The 18,039-nt window shown below is 38.8% G+C and overlaps 1 protein-coding gene across 2 annotated transcripts in view; it reads right to left on the bottom strand.

Annotated features, from left to right (window-relative positions):
- Window positions 1–18,039, bottom strand: part of LOC117300060 (ral GTPase-activating protein subunit alpha-2-like) — a 102,701-nt gene that overhangs the window by 71,183 nt on the left and 13,479 nt on the right. For both annotated transcript variants that reach the window (XM_033783737.1, XM_033783745.1), the window contains exons 4-9: window positions 11,160–11,203; window positions 8,522–8,705; window positions 5,775–5,890; window positions 3,404–3,542; window positions 2,533–2,677; window positions 1,501–1,786 (exon numbers count right to left, since the gene is read on the bottom strand). In XM_033783737.1, the coding sequence (XP_033639628.1) occupies window positions 1,501–1,786; window positions 2,533–2,677; window positions 3,404–3,542; window positions 5,775–5,890; window positions 8,522–8,705; window positions 11,160–11,203 (914 nt within the window). The remainder of the gene's footprint in view (window positions 1–1,500; window positions 1,787–2,532; window positions 2,678–3,403; window positions 3,543–5,774; window positions 5,891–8,521; window positions 8,706–11,159; window positions 11,204–18,039) is intronic.

Here is an 18,039-nt window from a genome sequence, read left to right as displayed (position 1 = left end):
TCAGGTTAAGCAAATAGCAGCTGAATGCAACAAATTAAAATTTGGTTGGTAATCTTTTTTTTTATCAAGGAAGAAATTTCATGCTAAGCAAATGTGTGTGCTTACAGGCTTTATGAAATTGGGCCCTGATTTAACTGCTGGTAATTACTGGTTTCAAACACAGCAAACTACAGATTTAAAACTTGCCTCTTGGAGGTCAGAGGTCTAACAGGGGGTAAGACATCAGCTCTAGAATGTTGTGCTTGTGGGTTTTTTACTTCACGGTCACCCCGACTGACTTCTACACAGTCCCCGCCTAGGTCCCCTACTCTGGAGCAGAGTTGGCTATTACCAGGGGTAGATCAGGGGTTAAGCGATCCAGGTGTGAATAGACAGGCTGTTATTCAGCATGGTAGCCACAGGGTAAATAGAGTAGTGTGAAAAGGGGCTCATGGATTTTTTTTCTGCAGTACTTAGATAAGAAAGCAAGTAGTACATAAGCACTTATCAAACACTGGTGTACCGCAAACCAAAAATAAAATTCTTTATCCCTGATTACACCCATTAAAGATACTCTTTTGGTCCATAGAAGTTCCCCTAAACAAATTCCACTTACTGCTGTGATTCACTTTATTGCTGTTAGTGACCATCTATTTTACCAACACAACCACCTGTTCATTGTACAGGAAATGTCATTTTACTAAATGTCCATTCTTCCTTGACCTTTATCCAGGGACCAATATCATAGAGCAGAAAATACTGCTTGACACATTTCTGCTAAGCAAAAATGAGCAGAATACCAGTCACAATTTGTACTTGTGACATAGTAGTTTGGCTGGTAACCATATTCTGGCAAGTATAGTTTTGTTGTGCTTGGTTGCTTTTTGTGCTAAAGCAGCTCTCTGAAATTTGGCCCTGGGGCTGATTTCACAAAGCAATACAAGTCATAGCAAAGCCTTTTGTTTAAAGGAAAAAGGCCAAAATGTACAGAATGGCAGATCAGTTCTTTCCACCAAACTTTAGGGAGAGAAATCTTCAATAAACTGGTTTCAACGTCCTTGAGGGAAATGCCACCTGAGTCAAATTTCCCCCTCAGGTGTACAAAACACCACCATTGTGTAACAATAGACCTTATTCACAAGTCTTCGTCTGAGTAGGGTGCCCTCGGTGAGAGGTCAAAAGAATGCGTATGTAGGTGCGCGCTTTCATTGTTTCATCACCGTTTTACCTCTTAAAAGGCCTTGTCACACAGGGTAACTTTTACAGGCAACTTGGTGGCAACCAACAGCAGTGCATGCTACAGGGCCACTTTGGTAGCACATGAGTCCCTTTTCGAAACATTGTCTTTTCATCCACAAGATAATAGGTGTACATTAAAATGCGAGTGGCTTTTCTTCTTGGAGCTTGCCTGAAACTGGTTGCCAGTAAATTGCCTTGTGTGACATGACCTTTAAGATGGCGGTGTGATGTCTTTAAGACATAAGGTCTGGTGTATAACCCACCATCCCACAGCCTCTTTACCTGTCTCAGGACTTCATGTACAAAGTTTATGTTCCCCCTGGATGAGTAGAAGACCTTCTGGACAATCTGTCTGGCAATCTCCTGAAGCTCTTCCTCCTCAGGTGACATGACAGCAGGTACCAACCCGACGGCGCTGCCCACCCCTACTAGGAGGGAGTTCTGCTCCTTGTTGTTTAGCGTGGTACTCGGGCTGACCGTTAGCGTCTCGCCGTCCTTGATGAGGGCAGCATCTAGCTTACGCTCCAATGAGTCTTTAAGATTCTCCTGCTTCTCCTCCATCAAGGCGCTGTCAAAAGGTGAGAGAAATCGTTTTGGTTAAGGGGGTACTTTTTAATTGACCCAATCACCCAAATCACCTAAAGAAAAAATATTGGCTTATATTTTTCTATGAGATTTCAACCAACATCATAAGGCAAGACGGCCACTTCAAGGTGAGGGAAAGCCCAAATTAACTGTCACCGGGGGCAAATTACCACCTACTTTAGGGGAACAAAAAGAAATGTTTTTAAGTTTTGAAGTTTTTAAATTATGAGACCGATTTATGTAGCACCTTCTAAGGTGCCACAAGGTGCTGCAAAGCATTTAGCAGCCACTGCAAGGAGCACCAGGGCAAACCACTCATCTTATCAGCAAGTGTTAAACCTGGTCGTACTTCAAGCGAATGCAAATGCAATATGATTTTTGCCGTCACCAGGCTGTTTTCGCAGCGCATGTTTCGCAGGAGTTCAGCACAAGTCAATTGATGCAAATTATTCGTTATTCGTCAAAATTCCAATCGCTTTCACAAGTATGAACCAGGGTTTTCTCCAGGCTTTTCTCCAGTTCTTTCACATGCATTACATAACACATGGCATCTAGGGATTTACGTCCAATCCAAAGAATGACGCAATCGTGGTTAAGTGTCAAGACCGGAACTCGAACCCACACTCTGCTGATCAGAAACACCAGAGCTTGAATCCAGTGTATTTGACAGCCAAGCCATGACATTCCTAAAATATCAGGTCATTGACAAATCTATAACTCTGAACCAACCTGATGGTGTTATTGTCTGCCTTCTTGACGCTGATAAAGGACACCACCCACTGCACCACGCTGACCCTACACAGTAGCATCGGGTCATAGCTGCCAAAGGTTGTGCTTAGTAGCGAGCCTGGAACACTCCTGGTGCTCGGAATCTCTGTAGGGAAAACCAAAAAAGGGCAGGGGTTGATAAAGAGGCTGAAAGGACACCCCAATCTCCCATTGATACTTCATTTCAAGATGTATGTTTCATCCTTTCAGCAGGGGTGTGAGTCACTGCAAACAAAAAGTCTGAAACTCTGGTCTAAATTTTAGGAGGCATGTTGAAATGACGACACTGCCACCCTTTGGTAACCCCTGGAGTTATAGATTTCAGGAGCTTTTGGGAACAGTATCCACAGTGCAAGAGAAATAGATCGAAGAGCAGGATTTCTCTATATGTGAAGAAAATACAGTTAGAACATCTTTTTACAAGAATTAAGTACACAACTTAAAACAAATATTAGATCAGAACATTGCAAACTACATACTAACCAAAATTGGTAATTTGGCCGGTCTCCTTATTCCGGTAAGCATAATTTTTTATACTTGGACATTTTTTGTGCTTTATAGCAGCTCTATGAAATTGGACCCTGACAACACAACTGTAGATTATTAATTTTGGTTTTTACCCATTTACCGATGTGTGTTAGCACTGTATACTCAGTACTTTCCCAGGTCTTGTGAAAAAATATCACAGGCATGTTACTCGGGTGGGATTCGAACCCGCGACCCTTGCAATTCTAGAGCAGTGTCTTACCAACCAGACTACCGAGGTTGCCCGGCAGCTGAAGCAGTTCGAATCCTATGTTTTGGCAACGGGTACCGCAACGATAGATCTTACCTAGATTTGGCTGATACAGGCTTGTGTCAAAAGAGAAGCCAGGGAAGATGTGAGGCAGGTAGTACTTGCGGAAATTATCCAAGAGGAAGATGAAACCATCCTCGTACCTCCGCTGGTCCTTCCAGTGGACTTTCATCACCTGCCACAAAAAAGAAGAAGAAGCTTAAGTTTTGGAATCATCAACTGGAATCAAGTCAGGGCAATAATCATGGCTCTGCCTAACATAAGCAAAGAATCAGCTCTTTCGATAGCAGGTAAATCAACGCTTACATCAAGCGTATTTTACAGGTTAGCATGGGATTTTTGATTGTGCACATGCGTACTCCACGTTACTAGTCATTCTTCACTTACACAGCTAGCACAAAAATTCGGCACTTGCACAGTAAGCAGAGAATGGTGATCGCAAGTGCAGAATTCGGCGGTGAGCTATGAAATCGGGCCCTGGGCTGAATAGTTACTCTTATCCCTCTATTTGCTGTCATCTCCGATGAACCTCTTTCTCCTACTTTTCAAAGACTTAAACCCAATTTCAGTGGGCTGCCTCAGCAGAAAATGTTTCTGCTAAGCAAATATAAGCAGATTTTTCCTGGGAAGCATAATTTTGTTATGCTCAGCTACTATTTTCGTGCTCAAGCAGCTCTTTGAATTTTGGACCAGAATATGAGTTTTTAACAACCATAAGCATTGGTTCTGGGTAAAAAGCTTTATTACTATAATAATTATTTATTTGGCAATTTTACACAAAATACAGCAATAAGTACACCATGGAACACTCTAAAAATTATTAACCTTAAAAAGATAAAACAAGTAAAGCGAAAAAGGCAGTAGAAAGCAATGTAAAAAGGTTAGATGACACTGGGCCAAGGTTTGCTCAGACTTCCTGGATGTAGAGATAACGTTCACTTTTGCATCCTTGGCTTATGTACGAGAGGTGTATACAACAACAAATGTATTACAACTCGGATGGTAATTTACTTCTTTTTTTAAATGTAACCAAATTGTTGACGAATTGCCTCAAGTTCACAAAGTAAAAAGAAAACCACGCAGTCCTTTGGCAGAGCAATATCTCTTCTCACAATCCACTGCACGGAGGTAGGCTCAAACCCCTATGTGGATTGGGTTTTCAGTCCCTACCAGACTGTGTGGGTTTTCCCCTTTTCTTTCACACATCTAAAACTGAAACATCATTCTTTGTCTCCTTTCCATCAGGCCAGCTCTTGGCTATTTATTGTTAGTTCACTCTTCTGAAAATCCTTGGTTTCACAACCACAATTAAAGATGCTATGTCAGATTTTTGGCCGATTTGACCCCAAAATGTTGATTTAAAATTCAATAGGTATTTTGATGGGGTCAAGAAAGTTACAAGCTTTCATTTGAGCCATTGCTCGAAAAAGTCCGCCAATTATTAGTAGCAGTGAAATAAAGTGCACAAAATTAGTTTTTGTCGGGATCCCGACAATATATCACGTGACCAATTCTTATGTGTTTTTATAAGAAACGTTTAAAAAAGAAATTCATGGTTCCTGACCATTAAAAGTAAAAGTTAAACTTTTTTTCGTTAGAGCGGGTGATACTCTTTGAAATACCATTCCCTCATGAAATTTATTTTTTAATGTTTGGGGCCACAAATCTGACATAGCATCTTTAATTGATAAATACATACAAAAACTAAATAACTAAACATGAGCCGACATACTTATTTTTGTGGGCTTTCCCGAACAGAATTTAAATATTTTAAACACAAACTTGTACATGGCACAGGACAATGTAGTACGGCACACATCCTTTAAAAAATGAACAGACCATAAATCAGCAGGTATTATTGCTGCTGAATGGACTAACACTGTACACACTGTAATGTAATCCTGAAGCTAAGTGAATCATGTGAAATTGGATCAGATTTACCATTTGCGTATAAGATTTTAATATTGTCTGGTACAGTGACACGCTTGATCACAAGTTACCACTTAAATTTGAATTCATCAGACTACAGACGCATTTGCTACGTGTATGTCACGTGATTCCGGGCAAGCTTTTGCGTAGTTAGGTAAGAGATTCTGAATGAATGTTTAAGCCACAATGGTACCAGTGTCTGCTAATCTGGAGGTTGCGTTACAAAAGCTTGCCGTAACATTTAGCATAGCAACTGTCTCCAGACTTGATTCAAATTTAACTTGTAAATGGCTTACTATTGGTAAGCATCATGGAAGATCATGGAAGATCATGGAAGGGGGGAAGGGGGAAGGGGGAAGGGGGGAAGGGGGGGAGGGGGAAGGGGGGGAGGGGGAAGGGGGGAAGGGGGAAGGGGGCAAGGGGGAAGGGGGCAGGGGGCAAGGGGGCAGGGGATAGGGGATGAGTAGACTCTACATACCTGACAGACGCTGTAATGGAGTACTGCCTCCAGCATTAATCTGGTCAGATTATCTGGTACCTTGTCACCGGGCTGGCAAGGGATGATGGGTAAGATCTCTGTGTCCTGAACGAGCACTGAATAGAAAAACAATTCAAGATCATTTTCAAATGAGTTAATATCAATCTACTAGAGGTCAAAGTTTAAAATAGGATGCACTCATTGTCTAAAAGAAAGAGTCCTTAAGCCTGGTTCATACTTCCTGCGAATGCGAATTGAATTTTGACATCACAGGATTGTTTTCACAGCGAATGTTTAACAGGAGTTGAGTCAACTGATGCAAATTATTCATGGGAAATTTGGGTCATCAAATTTTGTACCGCAGTCGCATTTGCAAGTAGTACGAATAAGCCTTTCTTAATATTTAAGGATGAGGTACGTCACAATGCTAATCCAAAACGAGGCGATGGGCGCAGCCACTGCAAGTTACGGGGGACGTGCACCCATAGCCTCATTTTGGGTAAGAATTATGACGTCATGCATAAGTATTAAGAGAGGCGTATATAAACTCCCTGTACGGCATTTTGTGTGGTTTGGTGAAGCTGGTTTTATCCAACAGTAACCATCCACAGGTTATAAGAAAGTTGCTGTTTGTAGGTCCACATAACTGTGCCACCTCTAGGATATTAATTGTCCGTTTTGACGTTTTCATTGTTTGACATTTAGAGTAGCTTGGTGAAGCCGGTTCATTCCCATACATCCTCAGACTATTAGAAGGTTGGTAGGTTTCTACATGGGTGTCACCTCTGTAGGTTGGGTGTTCTCGTCAAGGAGTATTGTGAGAGGAGATTCACACCTAGTTGTGTGCCAAACCAGTTGTAGACGCTGCTTGTGAGGTGTTATTGATGCTGGCAGCAATTAATTCTAAATTGGTGATCTGGACCGATTGCAATATGGTGGGCATGCTGCATCCTTCTGCTAGACTTACACAGTGTACGTGACTCGAGCATGTAACCGGAGAGCCACTAGCGCCTTCACTAAAGGCTATGAATGATTGGTCTGGCTAGTCTCAATGCATAATAATTGCATGAAGGAGTCTGGGGACCAGTACCTTATCCTCCTTAGCCTCCAAGCCTTTTAAAACATTGTCTGGTTTATAAAGATTATTTCAGACAATAATTTTTTGTTTAACCCCTGTCTTCTGTGATCAAGATGATTTACAAAGCACGTTAATGAGACAGGGAGAACAACCTAAGTTTAAGCTGCTCGGTTTATTTTAAATTACTGCCAAACCGGAGCGAGTCTTGAAAATCTCTGCCAATGGGAGACTTTGGGACGCTAGGTGGCATCAGACTAACCAGGTAAATTTCCATTGTTTCGTAGTTCTGAGCATGCGCACATGACCGAGAACAATGGATTTTACCTGGTAAGTCTGCTGCCATGGGCCAGAGACAATAACACTATCAAAGACCTAAGTATTTTAACACTGAACTATCTTGACACACACAAAAATGTATTAACTTTAAAAGAAAAAGAACCAGACTAATTTGTCAGCTTATCACTTTGTAAACTGGAGCGCAATTAGCGCTAGACTTCCAATTGTTCAAATAAATTCTTATAAGTGAAAATTCGTAAGGAGGCATCTGTTCATTTGATAAGACTGTGATGAAACAGTTCTTATAAAATCATAATATTAAACAAATATAAAAAATAATAAATACAACAATGTTTTATCAAATTAAAGTGTCATATTTATTCATTTTTCAATCACGAATAGAGTGAAGCTGTTCAAACCAACATAATGAATGGTACGAATACAACAAATATCTGAGGCCAATATCAAATCGTTTGTGTTTATTTACTTTGTGTAAGTGATGTAGGTCCCAAGGTGCAAAATTTCCATTCGTTTCAAATCCCAGATCCGTCCTAATTACATTTAGTCAGCTTTCAGGCTTTGCTTTTAATGTGTCTCTATATTTTTCATTTCATCCGATTTCAACGTTATTACATTACCGTACCGCACTGTATTCCCTCACAGCGACCGTGACATAAATGCTTTGTAATGTTCATAGGCAAGTCAAAAACTGTGATGCCATGTTTCTTTCTTCAAGGCAAATTTAAGTGTCTCTCTGTTTTTTGATGGAAATAGCAAATGATGCAACATGTATGAAAACAGCTTTCTTGAACCCTGCAACAGGAAGAGAATCATATCCTGTGAATGGCTTATAATATGCTGATGTATGTTTCACAGATGCAAGGGAAAAGCTAAACACTAGAAAAGACCTTTTTTGTTAGTTGTTTGCTAATAATAACTTGCTTTGTCAATGAAACTCAGTTTGGACACCTAAGATGTTTTTTCTCATTGACATATTTTATATATTAGTGGCTCATATTTTATGGTCATGTTTCTGGAGCGCAGTTAGATGATATATTGTCTTCTTTCTTAATTTAGGGTTTGGTTATTTTTTTTTTTTTAGTTACTTACTTATTTATATATTTTTTGCTGCTACTTTTTTACATAAATGTTTTAGTAATTTTTTTTTTTGCCTTTCTTTCTTCAATATATATTTTTAATGGTGTTTTTGTGTGTGCGTTGTTTCCTTGTTTGCTTTGATTTGATTTGCTTTAGATTCACATTTTAAAAGCATAATTCTTGTGTACTTATTTTAAGAAGGGAGAAGGTGAATTGTTTAGAGAGTTATGACAACCACTGTTTGATCCAAACACATGTAAGAGACCCGACACTAAAGAGAGACAGCATTGCTTACAGTCGCTGTTGATGGGCGGCCTGGTTGTGTGCGTCATGATAGACTCTAAGGGATTGCCGCTGAGCGCTGGAGGTGTGGGGAATCCATGAATGAGCGTTGCGTAGATGAGGTACGCCTCTTCCGTCGAGTTCTCTTGTAGAGTCATGAACCATACCAGGAACAGACGCAGGCCATCCATGCGAATCTGTCAAGAGGGAAAGGGAAAAAAAGAAAAAACATTCCAGTTGGGGAAAACGTTTTTCAACAAAATTGGTCAAGGGCCGCATGAGAAATATGCTGCCCATGGAGATCTGCAAGAGCAAAAATAACCTTCCTTTATAAATATAATATACAAATTCCAGATTAAGTCAGTAAAAGAATAAACCCTTGCAAATATTCCAATGAAAAGTATTTACCAATATAATAACTTAGAAATAAATCATATTGTCAACAAAGGTTTAGGACAACAAGTATTGTATAAGTTGGTAACCGTAAAAATGATGTTCTGTGTATTTGAGACCACGATTTAAATTACTTTGAAACTTTTCCAGAGTGAAGGTTTCAGGCAATGTTTCTAATATTAGACAAATGGTACCAATTTATGCTCATTTTAGATTTGACTTTCAACAGTACAAACGTTTGAAATCGATCTTGAGGCAATAAAGTGACTGTCCCATCCCTTTAAGTTCAGCAACATGAACTATGCAGAGATTTGTGAATCTGACGGCATGCGTGGTCCTTCATTAGCATCCTTAATTACACACATGTACTTGTACGTGTTGAATACTAAATACACATATGGCATTGCCATAATGCATATGTGCTGGGTATGTGTTTCTCATGAATGCGGAAAATCTGTCAAGATTAAGGACTTACAGTGATTCATTTTATTCAATCTTTACACTGCTGCTTCTCAAGTGTACTTGTGGTTTAAGAACACGGGGAAATTATCTGTGTACTTTGAATTGAACGTACATGTACAAGTCACATTACATTTCTCTATTTCATTTTAAAACCCATGTTGCAGACCTTAAAATACTGGACTGTAGGCCTGAGGCAAGTGATTTAAAGACGCAGGGGTGAATTTCACAAAGAGTTAGGACTCGTCTTATCTCGAGTTCTTAGGATTAATCTTAAGGTCTGCATGCTACAGTGCAGGGGTGGGACTCGTCCTAAGTCCTAAGATAAGTCTTAAGTTAGGAAGAGTTAAGCCCGGTTCATACTTCCTGCGAATGCGAATGCGAAGCGAATCTTGACGTCACAAATTCTCAACGAACAATTCACAGCAGTTGCCCTCTGCTCTACTCCCTTGCGAATAATCGCTGCGAAAGGAGGGTGTGACGTCAAATTCACGTCAAATTCGCTTCGCATTCGCATTCGCAGAAAGTATGAACCGGGCTTTATTGGTAATTGTCAAAGAATAGCCTTCACAGTTGGTGTATCTCAACATATGCATAAAATAACAAATCTGTAAAAATTTGAGCTTAATCGGTCGTCGAAGTTGTGAGATCATAATGAAAGGAAAAAACCTTGTCACACGAAGTTATGTGCTTTCAAAGCTTGATTTTGAGACCTCAAATTCTAAATCTGAGGTCTCGAAATCAATTTCTCAAAAAGTACCTCACTTCGGAGGGAGTCGTTTCTCACAATGTTTTATTCTATCAACCTCTTTCCATTTCTCGTTACCAAATAAGGTTTTATGCTAACAATTATTTTGAATAACTACCAATAGTGTCCACTGCCTTTAAGCGTCAGGCAAGTAAACTCACAAACCAACAATCCTGGTGGTTGTTTTCTTTTAACAGAAGAATAATAGGCTACCCCATTGTGTGATATATCTTTGTGAGAAAATGTTGACTATAAAGCTGATAAAACCTTTCAATTCTCATATCCAAACTGCCAGAACTGAAACTGAATTTAAGTCACTCCTGAAATGTTGCCTGTTTGTATAAATTGCCTCTTTAGTTTTGTTATGGTTTTTGCCTTTTATTGTAAAGGGACTCAAGACTTTTGTGTGATGTGCTATACAAGTCATCAGTAATTTGTATGTCTTTGCTTTATGTAAACCAGTGAAATGAAGTATCTGAAGTACAATTAAAAATTTCATGCCATGCACTCTTTTAAAGGCAGTGGACACTATTGGTAATTACTCAAAATAACCATTAGCATAAAACTTACTTGGTAACAAGCAACGGAGAGTTTGTGATAGTATAAAACAATGTGAGAAACAGCTCTCTCTGAATTAACATATTTTTTGGAGAAAGAGTTTATTTCTTACTCAAATAATGAAAGACTTCAGGCCGGAAGCATTTAATTTGGCATTTGAAAGCAAACAAATTTGTTCAACAAGGGTGTTTTTACTTTCATTGTTCTCTTGCAACTTGAATGACCAGTTGGGCCCAAATTTTCCCACATTTGTTACTTTCTGCATGGATACACCAAGTGGGAATATTGGTCTTTGACATTTACAAAGCGTGTCCAGTGCCTTTAAACTTAGTGTCTACAGAACACAACCCCCATTGAATACCTCAACGGCCACAGAGTGACATCTAGAGTCACTCATATGACCACAGGCTCAAGTCAAAACAGTGTGGATCACATGACCAGCCTCAAGTGACGACTGCACATAAATGACTGATCACATGACACTCTCTCTTACCTTCAGACAGTTTCCAACATGAAGCAACGTCTTTAAGATCCGTCCTGTTTTACAAAATAGAATGATCACAGTTTCATTTTTGTGTAAATCTTAAAATTAAAATCTGTGTACACTTTCAGCTGCTTGTAAGTGCATCATGATGCAGGCATGATACTTGGCCCGTGGAAAAAGATTCATGAGTACAAGGGCTAACCTATGGTCAGGCTTTGGAGAAGACTTTACAGACTTTTAAGAACAAAACAGTTTTGCTGGGAGGTTTCTGATGGCAAAAATCGGAAATCAGATCAGTAGGAAGGACATCTTGCCTGAAATTAATCAGATTTTTGTCTTCATTATTTTCTCAATGGAAAGTCAACAGTGACAAGGCCCTTAAACAGGCCATTTAAGATAAGGGTTAACAAAAGTAGGAAAAAGAGTTAAACAAGAGGAAATGACAAATAAAAAGGTGACCGTTGATATTACATTTGAATTGGGACAGGTTGTAAGAGAGACAGGGAAGCAGGCCATACATCTAGGTAGTGAATTCCAAAGCGAGGGAGTACCTGAGAAGAAGCTTGATGACTACAACCATGGTACCACCAAAGAGCAAACTCCTTGCTCAATATTGTACCACTGAGTATTAGCTAAGATTTTTGATAGACAAAGCTCAAACTGTGACTACACCAAGGTTAACAAGAATGTGATTATGTTCTCATGTCTGAATTGTTTGACTTAGATTAAGCAGGTAAGTTATGGTTTCTAAACACATGGTTCTGATTTTAATGTTTTTAGTGTGTCAATGTTTTTACTGTATATAATGCGTGCATTTGAATTACCAATTTTGGGATCTAATAAAAATTAATTGAATTGAATTGAATTGAATATTTATTCCAGTCAGTGAATCCAAGAATTTCATCCTACAAGTAGAAATCTTGTAATACACGTCAAGTTTGAACATACACTGCAATGTTTTTCTTATGATTATATGAACCATGGGGGGCATTTGTACAGAGTCCTCAGATCAAACATGTCCATCACACAACAGTTTAGCTTAGCAAAATCAGGTAACCAGCCAAAATCCTATTTGTTGTGTACCATTTAAAACTGGTTCCTTTCCCTTTTTTTGTAGTGCTTGTAATAAATTTGTTAATCAATTTTCTTTTTATTGCTTTCAGCTCGTTGAAATTGGGTCTTCGCTTCTTCAGGTCCAAATTGACTATAGGGATGGGTCTACGCCTGTATCCACTTTCTCCCAGTGGAGATTTCAGATCTTGACTTGACCTTTCCTAAACCAGGTCGCCATCGATTTGATACCGTCCTACCCTCCGAGCAACAACTTAGCTTCCCAAATGGGATGACATTTACACGGCTACATGTTGCAGTATTTTTTAGTGTTAGTTGAGGGTCTAGGATTTTCAAGAGCACAGACAAATAGCGTGTTTTTAGGCTCGCTAACTGACTAGCCCATTGTTGTATACATATGAAGGAACGCATTCCCTGTTCTATATTCCCTGATGACACACATTCTACAGTACAGGTACATGGATCACTTACAAACAAAACAAAAGCCATGACAGCATAACATGTAGGTGTTGATTGAAGATTGTACAAGTAATGAGTGCATACAGAAAAGTCCAGTTAAAGTTTGAGTACAGAGAAGGCTCTGCTCTATGATTTAAGTTTGCCGTCAACCACAATCATGCAAAGTACATCGCCAGTAACAATTCCACACTAATTTACAGCAATCAAAAGTTATCCCACAGACCCTAATTTTACAGAGCGACTGGACCCAAAACTTTTTATTTGGTTAAATTAAAAATAATAAATAAAAAAATAAAAAATCAAGAATCAAGAAAAATGTACAAACATTTCAGTGAATTTAGTCCACTTTTTGAACCTTTTAAAGGTAACTGTTAAATTAACAGAGTGTGGCTTTCCATAATGTAAGTTTACTAATTGATCATAACACAAGAGATTTAAGAAACATGCTTTATTTATTCAGCCAGAGATGGAAACATAATGATTATTAATTGCCTTTGGTTGTAAATTTTCAGTTACGATATTGTCTAAGAAATAAGTAAAAAGTGCATATTTTATAGACCATTAAATCGAAGATGAGCAGGTCACCTAGCATGAAGATATGATACCAGCTGGTGGGCATGCATAACAACCAATTGGACTACAAGAAACCGAACAAGAAAAAGAGGGAGACAGAACAGAAGAAGGAGAGATGAACATGTAAGGGCATTGCATGGCAACACCCTGCTCAAGGAAAATGTGTGACGAGGACTTCCTCTTGCAATGGCTAGAAAGAAAGAAAAAAGGTCTACAGGCCTGAACTAACCTGTACATATACAGCACCTAAAGCAATTGCTTTGATGCCCTATTTTCTTTTGCTGTGGTACCCTTCACAAACCCTTCAAATTGAATTGAAAGCGTCCCATTCAAGAGGAATAGATCAATGCCTGCTTTTATGTATCTGCCAAACATGGCGTTTTCTATATTACTGTGCAAGACACACTTTAGCAAGCCTTGGACCTAGAATTGAAGTGGGTTTTGACAATTTGCCTGCAGGGAATATATGATCTATAGCATGACTTTCAGTGAGGCAATGAAACTTATTTCTGCTAATGTATTTATGGTTGGTTCTGACAAAAACTGATAAAATTATCATTGGCAAAGTTCATCTCCATTTCTTCTCTTTTTTCATGTAAGCTTTTTTATTTGAAGACTGTAAATTTCAAGGCCAATCAACCTAGTTATGAATCATGGTTTATTTTAGTGACTTTTTAATTATGAATAGGAGCTTCAACTAAAGGCTACATTCTCGTTACACGGTAAAATATGTCAGAATAACTAATATGCTTCAAAATTGCGGGTGTGTCAAACTTCAAATTAAATTTTTAATGCAATTTTATTCATTTGCATTTTTTAAATTGACAGCCTCTTCCAGATTGTCTGTGCTATACCATTTCCAGTTTTGGGGTGAACAGAGAAAAATTAACTAGAACAGGTATGAACCTACTACCTCCGGATTAACGTGCCGGTGCTCTAACAACTGAGCCATCTACATGTAGGCCTTATGTTGGCTGTCTCCCTATTTTGTAAATATCTTTGTACCATTTTAATCAGTCAATTTTTTTCTCTTTGGTTCACCCTGATAAAACAAACACATTATACAAAGTTGTGTATCCTCGGCAATTTCCTGAGCTGGTGAAATAGTGATCTAAATGTAAACTTCATGAGCTTGAGGCATCACTTTGTCTTTCAGTTCATAGGATATATTGAAATGAATGTCCAAAATATTGTTAACATCAGTTATAATATTCTGATCATCTGATCAACATGTACCTTCCCCTTCGTTTGAAGTCTGTGATGGTCAAAGGACTCTGCATACAAAGTGCAACTCTATAACTTTACTTCTGCTTCAAACCAATGAAGGTTTGTTTGGCTGTTGTGCGTCCAATACATGTAAGCCATTAGACATGTTTCCATGCATAGTGTTAGCAAGAGGGGGGTGTCTGTGTGCCTTTTGGACAACCTATTTGAAATTCGGACACCCTGTTTTAACATTTTCAGCACCTTTTAGAGACCCTTTAAAGACACTGGACACTATTGGTAATTGTCAAAGACCAGTCTTCTCACTTGGTGTATCTCACCATTTTATGCATAAAATAACAAACCTGTGAAAACCTGTGAAAATGAAAGAAAAATCACCTTGTCACACGAAGTCATGTGCCTTCAGATGCTTGATTTTGAGACCTCAAAATCTAATTCTGAGGTCTTAAAATCACATTCGTCTAAAACTACTTCTTTCTCGAGAACTACGTTACTTCAGAGGGAGCCGTTTCTCACAATGTTTTATACTATCAACCTTTCCCCATTACTCATTACCAACAAAGGTTTTATGCTAATAATTAATATTTTGAGTAATTACCAACAGTGTCCACAGCCTTTAACTAAATCCTGGCTAAAACCTAGTTTCTACGTAAACTTTTGTTTACGTTACAGAATCAGTTGAATGCACAATCAGTTTTTATACAAACATGTTTATTTGGCCTTTGAAAACAAACCCCCCCCCCTGACATTCATTTTTAAGAAGTGTGAGAGTGCAATCGCATTCTTCAGCACTCCTTAACCTTGTCCCAGGAAAGCAAAACAATACCACTCCTTACAATTGAAATTGGATTTCACCAAAGTTGGAAGCAACAAAGTTCAATTCACAGCAGGAAATGAAGTACCAGTATGGCTTTTATTTGCTTCGATCATTTAACAACAAAATAACGGAGTTGAAACCAACGGTTCTTTTCAGAATCACACCAACTCATTTAAAAGCTCTCATTGTGTTTCGTAACATGAAAGACTGTGATGGAGGTTGATGTTACTTTCTGTCAATGCACAGTCCACACCTTGGAAAACACCAGTAAAAGTTTAAGTGATCTTTCCAAAAAGTCTCTAAGTCTATAATACTAAAAATTATCCTAATTTGGGAGGCTAATCATCCTTACTTGCAGCTGACAAGCTGTTGGCATGCAAAGGCGCCTTCAGCTACATGTTTATCCTGCCCATACACAAGCCACATCAACCCATGTATGACCACACAGCACAGCCCGAGATTGGAGGAAGTGTTTTGTATTTCCAGAGGGAGAAAAACAATGCACAACTCTATTCGCATATGGCCTAGCCGGGAATCGAACAAGGCCACACTGTTAAGAGGCAAGCACAAGCCACCCAATCTTGGAGTGATATAACTACAAAAAACCAGTACCTTAAATCTGTGAAAATCCTTCCGCGGTTACACATTTGACTGTGCCCAGAACGGATTCAATGCCTCAGCATGTAGCATTGTGCCATTATGAAGTTAATATGACAGGTGTGTCTCCTGGAAATAGTGACAGTCCAACACCCCGCACGTCATTAATCCAAATGTACGCACCTCTACCTACACGACTCTACTGCAATGAAGATGTTAAAACTACTAATCACAAATTGACTGTTTAGTTTTTATTTCACTACTTGACATTGATGTGTCAATAAGCAATTTGAAAGTTAGATTTGAATAAGGGAATAAATATGTGATTGGCCGGTTTTAAACACTCTGTTTAATACCGGTTGCAGTCTGGATGCGATCGTTCCCAGCGTTGGTCGATTTCCAGCGCTGTGTACAAAACAACCGCGGGTTCGATGGAATTGTTTCTTGTTCGTCTGCTAGTTAAACAATGAATAGTCCGTCACAAAAATGTTTGAAGATGACAACTGAACTTCGAGAAGAGGAATAACAATTATACAAAGGTCACAAAACAACTGTTGCACGCTGTGACGGGGTCCATGGCGTTTTGTACACCCGAGGGGGAAAATGGCACCCGGGGCGAAATCTTAATAAACGTATTTGGACACAATTCTCATTTATCAGCCTGATATGCTAGCTTAGCTTGGAGAACCCTGCTGTATCAAATCTTGTACACACTACACCCATCACATCTTTACAGAGGCAAATCATGTTAGCTACCCATTATGTGTACATTGCGAGTCAACAATACAGTATTTTAACACAACACCTGAAGGAAAAACATTTAAAAAAGGGCAAGCGACCATTTTTCTTTGTATTGACGATTGATCGATTACCCACAGGGTTGCCAACAGCCAGGAATCAAATTGAGAATTCTTGACACCATGGCAACACGTACAAAAACTAACAAAACTTGTAATATGTGCCTGTGGAGGAATCGCTTAAATGTTGAATCAAACACGGAAAGTACAGCGCCACCCATTATAGTCCACAGAACATCACTTATGTTGTAATGTTGATCCTGAGGTAGTTTTTTAATATAAACTCCAACGCCCCCCCCCCCCCCATCTTCTCATGGCTGCACTTTTTTCATTTCATGACAGAATGTCTCTGACAATATCCCAAGGCTTGGATAACTGATGAACACTCGACAGCGGCATTTGTACTTTATTGTGTCTGCAATACAATCCATGTACTGATGTAGAAACCTTTTGAATGCTCACTAAGGAATGCTTAAATTACAGAATGTATATCTAGACCTACAATGTGGTAAGATTGTGTCACTAGTCTCAGAATAACCTATGGACCTATGACCTTTCTTCCTGTATTATTTGAAATTGAAAACTAAATTCTGATTTCCAGTTGTTTCTTTAAGCTAACCCACCACAACTTCCCCAAAAGATCAACATTTTTTAAACATTAGATTATTCGGAATGCCCCTAAGTGCAGTTGAACCAAGAAATTGGGCCCTGGCCACAAGGACCCTATTCCCACTTGTGTCCAAATCACAATCTCAGTTTTAAAAACTTTCTGAGTTACATACAAACAGAAAAGTATTTGTGTCCTTTAAGGTCCTTAACTCGCTCAACTGGAAGATGTCATTGGATTACCTACTGGGCCTAACTTTGTAGAGCTTTTTCACAACTTTTTTGCTATGAAAAGATAAGCAGGAAATCAGTCTCAAAGGTTCAGGGTAATGTGGACTGGCAAATAACCTTATTCTGGTTTAAGCATAACTTCATTGCACTTAAGCAGCTTAATAAAGTTGGGTGCGGCTCCTTCTCACTTCTTTGGATTGACTTATCAAACTCAACCTTTAACAAACAACAATAAGAATGCACTTTTCCTCCAACCATGAACCCTCCATGCTCCGACACAGCCACAGTTTGGTTTCAACACAATTTAGTTTTTTTGTAAACTAATTTGGAAGCAGTTTATCACAAAGTAGAGTCATAGATTGGCATAATTGTAAACATCCAAAAAAGTATGGTCATATAAACTGACATGGTGAAAAGCACTGCAGAAACACTGCCTATGTATAAAATATATATACACTGTGTATAAAATATTGTAAGAAATTCCTTTTCAAAGTAATATGACTTGGATAATATT

This window comes from Asterias rubens, chromosome 1 (assembly GCF_902459465.1).
Source record: "Asterias rubens chromosome 1, eAstRub1.3, whole genome shotgun sequence".
In the NCBI taxonomy this organism is placed as follows: Eukaryota; Metazoa; Echinodermata; class Asteroidea; order Forcipulatida; family Asteriidae; genus Asterias; species Asterias rubens.
The sequence above is the reverse complement of the archived record's forward strand: the minus strand, read 5'-3'. Positions and strand labels throughout refer to the sequence as shown.